This window comes from Cebus imitator, unplaced genomic scaffold (assembly GCF_001604975.1).
Source record: "Cebus imitator isolate Cc_AM_T3 unplaced genomic scaffold, Cebus_imitator-1.0 Scaffold929, whole genome shotgun sequence".
Taxonomy (NCBI): domain Eukaryota; kingdom Metazoa; phylum Chordata; class Mammalia; order Primates; family Cebidae; genus Cebus; species Cebus imitator.
In genome coordinates, this window is record NW_016108244.1 from 160,539 (window position 1) to 172,875 (window position 12,337).

Sequence of the window (12,337 nt, forward strand, 5' to 3'; positions counted from 1 at the left end):
CCAGGGTCGCAGCCTCCCTCACCCACCCCTGCCTCAGCTGGAGACCTGCCCCAGTGCCCCCTCCGCGGGCAGCATCTGGAAGCCCAGGGTCGCAGTCTCCCTCACCCACCCCTGCCCCAGCTGGAGACCTGCCCCAGTGCCCCCCTCGGCAGGCAGCATCTGGAAGCCCAGGGTCGCAGCCTCCCTCACCCACCCCCGCCCCCAGCCTGCGCTTTGCTGCTGCCCTGGCCCAGGACCTGGGACTGCCTGTCCCTCACCAGTGGCTGGCCGTGGCTGACAATATCAAGGTACCCTTTGATGTGGAGCAGAACTTCCACCCGGAGTTCGATGGATATGAGCCTGGTGAGTGTGGGTGGACCCCTCCAAGGCCTCCTTTGCCCCTGCCGTGGAGACCTCGAGTGTGTCCTGGAATGCCTGCCACCCCCAAACCCGCACCTGCCCGCCATCAGCAGCACCTCCCCGCAGGAGAGACGGTGAAGCAGGCAGATGTGGTGCTCCTGGGATATCCTGTCCCCTTCTCCCTGATTCCTGAGGTTCGAAGGAAAAACCTGGAGATTTACGAGGCTGTGACATCCCCCCAGGGCCCCGCCATGACCTGGGTGAGCAGCCTGGGGGTAGGGAGCTCCTGCCCCAGTGGCCTCAGTCTCTGCCCTCAAAGTCGGCCTCACCCCTGCGCGTCCTCTTACCTCTGACCCCAGAGCATGTTTGCTGTGGGCTGGATGGAGCTGAAGGACACGGCGCGGGCCCGGGGCCTCCTGGACAGGAGCTTTGCCAACGTGGCTGAGCCCTTCAAGGTCAGCCTGGCCACACCTCCCTCCCACTGGGCCCCTCACGGTAGGACTGGAGCCGGGCCCCAGAGTGGGCACAGCAGGGTGCAGCCCTGGAGCGTCCAGCCTGACCTCCGACTGCAGCCCAGAGAGGACGGTGTCCTGGGGGTCCAGGTGTCAGCTGCCTTTGCCCCTGCAGGTGTGGACGGAGAACTCGGATGGGTCAGGCGCTGTGAACTTCCTGACGGGCATGGGAGGCTTCCTGCAGGCAGTGCTCTTCGGGTGCACGGGGTTCAGGCAAGTGCAGAGGCCGGCAGAGGGCAGCCCGTACCCCACCTGCCGCCTCACAGACCTCTCCTTCCCCAGGCTCACCCGGTCGGGTGTGACCTTCGACCCTGTGTGCCCATCGGGCATCTCCAGAGTGAGCGTCTCCGGCATCTTCTACCAGGGGAACAAGCTAAACTTCTCTTTCTCCGAGGACTCCGTGACTGTGGAGGTCACGGCCCGAGCGGGGCCCTGGGCCCCCCCTCTGGAGGCTGAGCTGTGGCCGTCCCAGGCCCGACTCACCCTGCCGCCAGGTAGAAGACCATGCCAGCCCCCAAGAGCCCAGGCGCCTGTGGCCATAGGCTGTCCACCAGGCTGTCTCCTCACCCCCAGGCTGTCCCCCTCTCCCTGCAGGACACAAGGCCTCCTTTCCCCGCTCGGCTGGCCGGATACGAAGGTCACCCCCGAAGCTGCCTGGAAGCTCCAGCTCCAAGTTTCCTGGCAGGACTTCTCGAAGATGTTAGATACCTGCTCCAGAGCCCGAAGGGCCCCTCTGGGTCACCCTTGGTCCCTCCTGCCCCACTGAGTCACTCACCCTGGAACCTGCCCTTGAATAATCAGGAGTGTCAGCTTTAGAAATGTCTCCTGGGCCTTCCCTGTGGCCACTCCCGCACCCACCCCTCCTGGACACACTCCTAGCCTGCCAGCCAGGCGCTCAGGGAGAGTCCACGCTGCTCGGCCTGAAGTTCAAGACTTTTCAACTCTAGCCTGAACCCCTCCCCAGCCTGGACACCCGTGGGCTTCCCCATGGCATCCCCACGCCACGCCTGCCTGCCTGTGGACGGATGCCGTCACCCACCATCCTGGGGCACCGCCCCAAGCTCCTGAAGGCCGGGTCTGGGCCTGCGTCACCTCTGGCCTCTCGTCCCCTTCTCCCTGAGTACCTTGGTCACCGTGACCTGCAGCTCTCTGCTGAGAGGGCAGAGGCAGGTGCAGAGCTGAGCGTGGATGGCAGGGATAAGGGGTGGGAAGGAAGGGGCTCGGCCACCTTCAGAATTCTCCAGGACTCTCAGGCGCAGCTTTGCCAAAAAGGAACTTTTCACGTCACGCAGTTGAGAGTCTGGCATGTTGGGGGTTTAATCTCAATCCCAGGCTCCTCTCGACTCTGGGCGCCTTGATCCGGTTGGGTGGCCTCTCCCAGTGTGGGGCGTGGCGGCTCTTTCCTCAACCATGCAACTTGTGGGGAGAGCAGTGGGAAGTGGGAAGTCACCAGAGAATGGGACAGAGGGACCTGAGGGTGAGACCCCAGCGCCCTCCACTGACCAGCCAGAGGGACTGGAGCCCGATGCGCGTGGGTTTGAGGCCCTGCCAAGCCTCAGCCCCAGGGTTGGGGCGTCAGCAGTTTCCCAAGAACAAGATGCTGCAGCGCTGATGAGGGCCAGGACCCCTGCAGCACGTCAGCCTGAGGGATTAAAGCTTTGGTGCCGGGAAGAGCACTACTCCTCTAAGGAGCCACTGTGCTTCCTTCCTTCTGAAGTAAGGACCGTGCCCTGGGTCCCGCTTCCCATTTCACTTGGGTCAGGCAGCCTGGGTCCCCCCGAATCTGCACCTCCCCTGCGCTGGCCTTGCGGCTGCACCCTTTCCAGAAGCAAGCTTCGATGGAGACCCCAGGGAGGGAGGGAGGCAGGCAGGCAAGGACACCTGTGCGGCTCTGGGGATCAGGATGCCCGTGTCTCCCAGGGCCTGTCTCCTTGTCTCTGCCACGCTCCGCGGCTGCCAGGAGCAGCGTGTGGGAGTGAGTGTGCTGGGGACTCACGCAGCTGGGATGGCACTCAGAGGCCTCCCAGTTTTCTCGGCTCCCCCGACAGAAACTGTGGAGTGAGATGGCCGAGACCTGTGGACACCACGTGTCTTACACCTGCCGTGACCACGCAGCTTACGTGCTGGGCTCATGGCCGCGGTGGAGAGGGGCTGTGGGCCAGTGTGCGGGCCAGTGCCTGGCGGGAGCCTCGGGGAATGCAGCCCCTACAGGCTCCCTCTGCTGCAGAGCTGCGTCCCATCCAGCGCTGTCACTGGGCAGTGAGAGGCAGAAGCAGGTCCCCGAGGGAAGCATGGGCCCCTCCTCCCTGCCAGGGTGCTGTGGGCACAGGTGTCAGGCCAGGGTGGCAGGAGGTATGTGGCCTGAAGCCTGCTGCATGTGCATGCCACACGCAGGTGTGGTCAGCTCTGCACCCCCTGAGGGGACCCTTTTGGGGGTTGTGATGGTCAGTGCATGTGTGCCGGCGTAGCTGGCCAGGGTCCAGGAGCCTGAGGCAGGGAGGTGCTGGTGACCCTTCCCCCAAGGTGGCTTACCCAGCCACTGGCCTCAGCACCTGGGCATGGGCCAGATGGTCCCTGCCCCTCCATAAGCCTGGGACTAGCAGACCGTCTTGTCCCTGGGGACACGTGTCCAGCCACACGTGGGCTGACTCCCCCCCAGCCTCTGCACCCAACACAGTTTGGTCCCTTCTCTGGCCAGTCCTGGGGCTTGGGGCTGGCACACTCTCCCAAGCCAGGCGCAGGTGGGCACGCTGCCCTTGTCCTTGGTCCATGTGGGACTGGCCCTGTCTGTCTCCAGTGCCCAGCGTAGCCTCCGCACACCTGCCTCCAGGGCTGGCTGGGCCTGCCACGAAGTCCTGGCTGTGCCTGCTGTTGGCTGCAGGCATACACAGTTAGGGGGTGCAGCCCAGGGCTCCAAGTACACCAACTAGATAAAGATTCCCACCCCAGCCGAGGGACAGCGGGCAGGCAAGGGGGATCCCTGGGGAGGGAAAGGCCCCTGGGTGGGGGGCTCAGAACCCTGGGCCACTGTGCGGTTGCAGCCCCTGCGGTTAACCCCCACGTCCTGGCAGGGGCAGCCTCTACAAGGCGTCAGGGTGTGCGTGTCCCCAGCACCCTCCCGTCGCCCGTCCTGGGGGAGGCTTTGGTGCGCAACTCGAGTAAAACAATATGAAAAACGCCCACCAGCACCAGGGGACTCAGCAAACCGCACACATGCCCGTTTTCTGTCTCTCTGGATACAGCTATGGAGGGGGGGCTGTGACCCTGCGCCATGTGTATGATGTGTGTGTGCCCAGCCCCACCCGTGGGATGCTCCCCACCCTGCCTTCCCAGACACCCCCACTGGCCTAAGAGGAAGGGAAACCACCGTGGGACTGGGATTTCTCAGAATTAAGGGGGAGCCAGGGTCATGGGGACGGGCGAATGACCCAGGAGGAAGGAGGCACACAGCAGAGGACCCCACGCAGACTTGGGGCCCACGTGGAGTTGGGGCACACCCGGGATGTTCTGGAGCACAGGCCGCTAAACCACGGAGCAGCAGAGATCAAAGGCCTGGGTCCCAAACTGCAGCTGAAAATACTCTGGGCCTCCACCCCAGAAGCCACAGGCTGCCCAGCGACGGAGAGGGCGCCAGACAGGACGTGGCCAGCGGAACAGCGGAGCTGCACAGCTGCCGGGGGACCTCCTGCCGTTGACTCAGTCGGCCCCGTGGCATTTGGCTTCGGTGGTCCCTAGGGCAGCTCCTTCCCCTATGCTGGGCAGGAAGGAGACCCAGGAGGCGCTTTCTGGAACCAGGCACTTTTAATTCTGAAACCAAGGAGCCTGGAATGTGAGGAGGGGGGCGGGGGGCAGAGCTAGGGCCTGGGCCTTCAGGTTAGGGTGAGGCCCCTGGGGTCTGGCTGGGTCAGCGTGAGGTACCCGTGTTGGGGCTGGAGGGCCCAGGGTTAGGATGGGGCAGGGATGGAGGCCCCACAGAAGGGCCAGGCTCAGGGGAGCACCGTGGGGTCAGTGTCCTGGGGCTGGGGCCCCCCGTCAGGACCCGGCCCGTCAGTCGTAGTCCCCATCCTCAAACTTGGTGCTGAAGAAGGTGGCGGAGCCCTTGGCCAGCCGGGCCAGGTGCAGGGCGCCGGTCACCACCAGCCCCAGGAGCAGCAGCGGCGGCACCAGCGTCCACATCGCGGCCAGGATGTTGTAGCACTTGGCTTTGGAGCCGAAACGCCGGGCGGCTTCCAGGTCCCCGGCCACCTTCTGATCCCGGGCCTGCAGGGTGGCCACAGGCCCAGATGTCTACATGTCCTCAGGGCCTGGGGGCCCTTCCCACCCCCACCCCGGGCACCTAGAAGGCCCCAAAATCTGGATGGAGAGGTGTGGCCTGAGGAGGCACTCCCTGGGGCCCCAGCTATGGACCCAGGGGCCATCCAAGGCCAGTGTGAGTCTGTAAGAGCTCTATGGGTGAGGGTCCCCCAGGGTGCTGAGACACCCCGCACCCTGCCACTCAGGAGCTAAAGTCAAAGGGAGCACTGTTCAAGAGGCCCACAGCATGTGAGCCCCCCTGATGACAGACACCTCTCTGGGAGCCTCCTAGTGGCCTCTGTGCTCTTGGGTGGGCCAGACCGCCTTAAGAAGAGGCGCCCGTGTTTAATGGAGAAGCCTGGTGGCCTTGCCTCTGTGAGGGGCTCTTTCCGGGCCATGCTGATGGAGTCACCTTCACAAGCGGTGCCCACAGAGACCCTCACTGGCAAGCAGAGCCCCCTGCGGCCCCCAGTAGGGCAAGGACCCCTGAGAAGCTCCCCACGCCCTGCCCCCTGCTCCCTCCCCCCCCACCCACCTTGATGGAGTTAGCCAGCGCCAGGAAGCCGAGGCAGCACAGGTTCAGGTAGAGGGTGCTGAACACCGACCAGATCAGGTGGTCCCGGGGTGGGGGCTGTGGGGCCCCCAGTGTCAGCGCTGTGTGGGCGCCGGCCTTGCTGGGCGTGGGGGCCCGGGGGTCCTCTCGGGGATACGCCGTGTCCATGGGTTCCAGCGCCGTCTCTTCCACACTCAGACTGGAGCTGGGAGGGTGGGCACCCTCTCGCTTATAACCCGGGTGCCGCTCCCAGCCCAGCCCCTCAGCGTTATATTTAACACAAATTATAGCCTGCAGGCCGAGTGTGTGGCCCGCCCCCCAGCCCCCACACCAGGGAGCACCCATTTGAGGCTGCCTCAGACCACCCAGCAGGGCCTCTCCTGATGGACATCCCATCAGGGAGCCCCCCTTGGAAGGCTGCTGCCGGGCAGTGGCAGAGACCCCCCACCCCCATCAGAGGCTGCTGGCCAAGTGGGCAGTGGGTGGTGGGTAGACCATTGGCCAGAGCCCCCCCCAGGCCGAGAGGAGTTGGAGGTGCCGCCTCAGGGCCATGGGCCTCACAATTCAGGGATATTCAGGAGCCCCCTCCTCAGAACCAGAGCTGCCGAAACCACAGCCCGTGTATTCCCAGGACTCTGAACTCCAGTCTGTCCCTGACACTCTCAGAGCACGAGCTCCAGGCCCCAGGAGCACAGGCGTCCCTGCAAGGGGACAGGGAGGGAGGGCAGCTGTCACAGAGCACCTGAGAAGGAGAGAGCCTCACGGCGGGGGGAGGGGTGGAGATGTCCGTGGTGAGGGGTCCTGTTAGGCTCAAGGTCCACCCCGGTCTTGTCTCTGCAGCTGTAGATGCCTCTGGACGCTGATGACTCTCATTCATGTCTGTAGCCCGGACTTCCCTTAGAAACACTGGTGTGGGTCCCCAGCTCTGGACTCACACAACAGTGCCTGCTCTGTGCAGAAGGCTCACTGGACCCCCACCCACTCCCCGACAATCCCCAGCCGTGGTGCTCCTGCACCCACCTGCCAGAAGGCTCAGCTTCCCAGTCTCCCCGCCGGCCACACTCCCAAGGGCCCGTGACCAAGCTGCCCTGCCCTCCTCCAGGACCCACACTGGCCACCTGCAGGGGATGGTTGGGTGGGGGGTTCCTTCCTGCTGTTGAGCCTGTGGACCCCAAACATCTGAGACAAACCTCAGCTGATGTAGGAAGTTTATTTTGCCATGGTTGAGGACGTGCCCGTGACACCCTCAGGAGCTCCGGACCAAACGTGCCCAGGTGGTCAGAGCACAGTTTGGTTTTACACATTCTAGGGACACAGGAGAATCAATCAACATACGTAAGACAAACAAGGTGGTTCAGCCTGGAAAGGCGAGACCGTGCAAAGCAGGTGGGGGAGAGCGGAAGGGGGTCCGAGGCGGATCAGAGACAAATGGTTTCATTCTTTTGAGTTTCTAATTAGCTTCTTTAAAGGAGGCAATTGGATATGCTTTCGCCTCAGTGGGCAGAGGGCTGATGGCCCTAAGCAATCCCCTGCTAGACCCTTTCCTTTAGCGATTGCAGCACCTCAAGATTTACGTTCCTTTCACAAGCCCCTCGAGAGCCTGTTCTCACTGCTGCAGACAGTGATGACATTAAAACAGAAGACAGGTGTGTCCCTCCTCTGCCCACAACACTGCAGTGCTCCAGGTGTGAACTTAAAATATCCGAGGCAGGCCTCAGTCAACTTAGAAAGCTGATTTATTTTGCCAAGTTTCAGGACATGCCCTCAGGAGGTTGTGGTATGTGCTCAAGGCGTTCAGGCCACAGCCTGCTTTTATACATTTTAGGGAGACACGAGACATCCGTCAATGTCTGTGAGATGTACGTTGGTTCTGTTCAGAACTCGGCAAGGGACAGCTCCCAGGTTATAGGTAAATCAGAGACAAAAGGTTGCATTTTTTTGAGTCCTGGTTCAGCTTTTCACTGAAAGCACAATTTGGCCTGGCTCAGTGAAACTGCATTTTTACATAAACAATAGGGCAGAGGGAGCAATCTGCATTAGTCTCAGGTGAGCCGAGGGATGACTTTCTGTCTCGCACCTGTGAAGGTAAGTTGTCAGTTTACGGTGCCAGGGGCAAGTTCACCAGAACCGCTTTAAGGTAACATCTTGAGACCCACAAGGAAATTCTTGGTGAGCAAATTGTGAGGGAGGTGTGCAGCTGTTTAATCTCTGTAGCTCTCTTATTCAGAAATAAAATGCGAGGCAGTTTTGCTTGACGTCGAAGCCCCCAGCTTGACTTTGTTTCTTGGCTTAGTGATTTTGGAATCCCGAGATTTATTTTCCTTTCGCAAAGGGAAACTGGAATAACCAGGCTGTGGAATGACCCACAGGGCCTGTGAGGAGGCTCCTGTCCACAGCCCCAAGAGGAGATTTGTGTGTAGAACGTTATCGGGGGCTCTGCAGAGAGGAGAGAAGGAATCGAGAGGTGAAGCCAAGCTGCTTCACAGCTGGTGCAGCTGGGATGGCCCCAGCACACGTCCAGGGCAGGCGGGAGGTCTGGGCCCCTCCACTCGTGTTGAGCATTCACTGAAGCAGGATGTGACCTCGAGGATGCATGACCCTGAGTGACCTCAGTGACAACCAGCTCCCCAGAGCCACATGTCCACGAGTCCAGCTGCTGGTAAGGAGGCCTCCCTTTCTGAAGGTAGGTGGGAACCTGCCTCTATGGTATGCATAAGACTGCTGTAGGGCCTCAGCCCCACTGGGTCGTGGGGTGTCCCCTATCCTGTGCTGAGGTGCAGGGACTGAGAAGTAAAGAGACAGGACACAGAAGGTCTGGTGAAGAACATCTGGACTCGGGGGTCACACCACTTATGAGCAGAGACAGGCGAGGCCCCGAACATCCAGGAGCATCTGTATTTATTTGGCACAAGCAAGGGGAAGGGTCATGAGTGAGGTCATCATCTAGAGGCTTAGTGATAGGGCATACGTAATCATGTGAGTCACAAGTGAGGGCGCCGCCCCATTATGTCACCTGGGCAGAGAGGTGGGCCGTGTGCAGTAGTAGAGGGTCGTGTACAGAAAAGGGATCCACCCCCACTATGTCACTGAGGCAAGGAGGTGGGCTGTGTGCAACAGGTGTCCCGCACACCACTTCTTACCTGGGGGCTGGAGACTTCAAAGGGTTTCTAATAGAAGGAATCTGTAAGCCAGTGCAGTGGGAGCTGACAGACGTGTGCTCTTCTCTAAGATATTTATGGGAGGATGATTTGAGCCAGCACAGAAGCGAGAAAAGACTGACAGGGTGCACAGCCGCCGTGACTGGTCACACCAGAGGGGTTCTTCTCCCTCGGTTACTTCCAGGATCTCAGGCCTGAGGCCAACTTTCCACAGGAACTGGATGCAAGGTGCTACAGCTCCTTTATCAGGAGGAGAGGCTCTTGCTCCAAGCCTGCCATACGGCGTATGCCCTTTCAGGCAGGGACGCCACCGCCGGGGTCTCTGGTTCTCGTCCTGGTCTGGCTGTTTTCCCATGTGCTGCTTCTGTTCTGACTGCTCTAGGCATTCCTCCTACTACAGACTACTATGTGGTTCTATGGCAGGATTCTGTAAATCAGCACTGAATGTGTCAGTGCAGCTCCGACTACAGTACCTGTATGATTATATAGAAAAACTATGGAACTAAGTATGCTAGATATGAGTACTAAGTATGATCATGTAAGCTAGGTATATGTAAACAGTAGGTTATAATTCAGGCACTAACACATAATTTTATATAAAGGATTACGTAAAGGAAATAGCTGAGTAATAACACTATAAGATATTCTTCAGGCACTAATTGTGCCTGGGGTCTGCAGCTCTCCTTCCTCTATTCCAACTACACATTTTGGGAGTGGGAAATGCCTGGGGGGACGGTTCCTGGACCAGGGTCCCCCGATTCCTGGGCCCCCGTGTGTCCCATGTGGGCCGGTGGCCAGGATGACGCTTCCTGTGTCAGGACCCTGGCCTGGCCCTGTGGCCAGCGTGGGCTGAGATGTCTGGATCCCCCTTTCCTCAGGGCCCATGACCCAAGCGTGCAGACACAAGCTCCTAGGGCAGGACTGAGGCCTGTGAGGAGCTGGGAGCCTGGTGGGGCACGGTCCCTCCTCCTGGGGCCTCCAGCGTCGCTGAGTGGAGGGCCGGGGCTGATGTCTGGAGGGCCCAGGTCCCGAGTGGTGATGGAGATGTCATCGGTGTCCTGTGTGGGCAACGGGGAGCCCGCTGGGAAGTCTCGGCCAGCGACAGGGTCCCAGCCTGGAAGAGGGGGTGCGAAGAAATAAAGAGAGACAGAAAGCTGGGGTCTGGAGGACTGAATAGGCAATGCCTATGCAGCAAGTTTATTTGTGTCCAGGGTTCCAATAGATACCTTTAGATTATAAGGATTGACGTCAGTGCACATTACGTAAGCTATATGATAAGGGGAACAGAAAGTTGCAAAAAGCACAGAAAGTTGCAAAAAGCAAATGTCAGCAGAGGGCGTACAGAATCGCGGGTCATAAAAGGTAAGCAGGTGATGTACTTTATCATTGTTAACAGAACATGTGGTCACAAGGATAACAACCTAGAAATGTCACAGGCTAAGCCATAAATCTTTATCTGAGTATAGGAATATCATCTGGTCCTCAAAAGGCTATACTTAACTTGGTAAAGAGAGTCATAAAACCCACTCCTCAGCAGGAACCGAAAGAGCACACACATCCATTACCCAGGGTCACTGTAGTCAGAAATAGAGGCTGACGTTATTCTTATTCTCTCCGTTCCTACCTCCCCATAGCTCGACTGCCTCCAGCAGGAAACTATGTCCGGGATCAAGCTCCCGCACAGTGAGGCCCAACACTGGGGGGCTTCACACGGGAGCGTTCCCCGCAGTCCTGCTCTGCCCGGCCCCTGGGCAGATGGCAGCGGGGGCAGCCTGTCCGCCTCCTCCCGTCCCTGCGGGGCAGCGTCTTTCTGGGCGTCTGCGGGACTCCGCTGGCAAGGCCGTGGAGGGAACTGCTCGCACCTGATCCTTCTCCTCTGGGCCATCAGGGCGCCTCTCCCAAAGGAGGCGAGTCCGCGGACGAACCGCCCTGAGTGTGGCTGGTGCGCTCCCAGCCCGGACCGCGGCGCGTGGGGTCCCGGCCGTTCCTGCCGCGAGCCCTCGGGGGGCTGCCAGCCTGAGACTCTCCCTGGACCCGGGCGGGACCCGCCGCCCAGCGAGGGGCCCAGGAGACGCGGAAGCCGGGGTTCCCAGGGGAAGGGGCGGCGGGAGCGGCGGGGGACGGAAGGGCCCGGGGGGCGGGGGGAGAGCGGCCGGGTCCCCGCCGGGCGCCCGAGTCTCCGGGTTCGCGTCCCGCCCCCGCGCCCGTTTCTGGGCCGCACCTGCACCTGCGCCGGCCGCCGCCAGGGGCGCCGCTGAGCTCCCGCTTCTGCCTCCCGCGGCGGGTGCGCACCTCCGGCCGGGAGCGCTTCCCAGGGGACCCCAGGGGAGCGGGGTCCCCCTACGCGTCCGTCGCCCACGGCGGCCGGGCCCTGAGGTCACCGCGCGGCTCCGGGGCTGGGAGCGGGGCGCGGGCGCGGGAGGGCGGGAGGGGGACTCGATCAGACCCGGGGCCGGGACGGACGGCGGGGCGCGGCGCGCATGGCACCCCAACTCCCACAGCGGCTGCCCGTGGGGCGCCCCAGATGCCACCCCGAGACCGAGCCGGGGGCGGGAGCGGGAACCGGGTCCCCCGGGGGGGGGCGCCTTGCAGGAGTTCGGGCCCGGGCGGAGTTCCCTCCCATGGGGGCGGCTGCACTCCTCAGGCGCTGTCCCCACCGCGGGGGAGCAGGGACCAGGTCCGCTCGGCTGCAGGAGGCACCTGGGCCACCAGGAGGGGCGACCAGGCCCGGGCCCCTCCCTGCTGCCCTCCGCACAAAGCCCCGTCCCTCCACAGGTCTGCAGGACCCGCGGCTCAGACAGCTCAGAGGCACGAAGCTCGGTGCCCCCCACCTGAGGAGCTCAGCCAGGTCCCCGCGGCACAGAGCAGGGCCTGGAGCAGCTGGGGAGCCGGAGCCACCTCGCCCCTCCTCCCTGCCCCTGCTGGGGGCTTAGGCCCTTCCCTCTTTTGAGACCACAGCCTGGGTCACTGACAGGCCCGGAGTGTGGCCTTGGGCCCAGGGTGTCCAGGACTCAGCACCGCAGTTCAGAAAAGAGCTCACCTTGAGTCAGAGCTGAGACTCTCCAGGACACAGGAACCCCGCCCAGGGCCCTGGACCCAGCGGCTGCCCACAGCGGGAGGCCGGGGGCCTGAGCACCTGCTCCTCCGGCAACCAGGCTCGGACCCTCCCCCGGAGCCTCCCCAAGTGAGGTCGCAGCCGCACAGGAGCACGTGCACTTTATTGAGCTGGACTGTAGAAAAGTGTGAGGGTAAAGGGCTGACACGGGATGGGCCGGGGACAGGGCGAGGAATGGAAGCTGGGGTACATGGGAGGCAGGTGAGGGGAGCCCCTGGCCCGGGTGATTCCTCTGGATCTACTGATAGGCTTGCAGAATCAGTATTGGGATGATGATCAGCAGAATGGTCATGATGATGCCCAAAATCAGGGCCCAGATGTTCAGGCACTTGGCGGTGGAGGCGTAGGCCTGGGCCCCGGTCAGGTC

At 61.9% G+C, this 12,337-nt stretch overlaps 2 protein-coding genes across 4 annotated transcripts in view; one reads left to right on the forward strand and one right to left on the reverse strand.

The window, feature by feature from the left end:
- Positions 1 to 2,483, forward strand: part of PGGHG (protein-glucosylgalactosylhydroxylysine glucosidase) — an 8,392-nt gene extending 5,909 nt beyond the window's left edge. The window contains exons 9-14 of one of the 3 annotated variants that reach the window (XM_037735714.1): positions 206 to 342; positions 466 to 599; positions 699 to 834; positions 967 to 1,064; positions 1,134 to 1,345; positions 1,446 to 2,480. In XM_037735714.1, coding sequence (XP_037591642.1) covers positions 206 to 342; positions 466 to 599; positions 699 to 834; positions 967 to 1,064; positions 1,134 to 1,307 — 679 coding nt within the window. In that variant the 3' untranslated portion in view covers positions 1,308 to 1,345; positions 1,446 to 2,480. Of the gene's footprint in view, positions 1 to 205; positions 343 to 465; positions 600 to 698; positions 835 to 966; positions 1,065 to 1,133; positions 1,346 to 1,445 lie in introns of all 3 variants that reach the window. The other 2 variants (XM_017520998.2, XM_017520999.2) reach the window with 2 other exon arrangements.
- A 2,150-nt stretch (positions 2,484 to 4,633) lies between these two features.
- IFITM5 (interferon induced transmembrane protein 5) lies at positions 4,634 to 5,894 on the reverse strand. Its single transcript, XM_017521000.2, has 2 exons — positions 5,680 to 5,894; positions 4,634 to 5,111 (listed from the first exon to the last, which is right to left on the reverse strand). Exons 1-2 carry the CDS (start codon positions 5,863 to 5,865, stop codon positions 4,899 to 4,901), a joined length of 399 nt encoding a protein of 132 aa, XP_017376489.2. The 5' UTR covers positions 5,866 to 5,894; the 3' UTR covers positions 4,634 to 4,898.
- Positions 5,895 to 12,337: the final 6,443 nt, after the last annotated feature.

What these genes read in the sequence shown, in the direction of transcription:
- IFITM5 (XM_017521000.2), bottom strand. Translation starts at nt 5,865, where the DNA reads ATGGACACGGCGTATCCCCGAGAGGACCCCCGGGCCCCCACGCCCAGC. An exon ending in CGCTGGCTAACTCCATCAAG is followed by an intron (nt 5,112 to 5,679) that starts GTGGGTGGGGGG and finishes GCCACCCTGCAG; the next exon opens with GCCCGGGATCAGAAGGTGGC.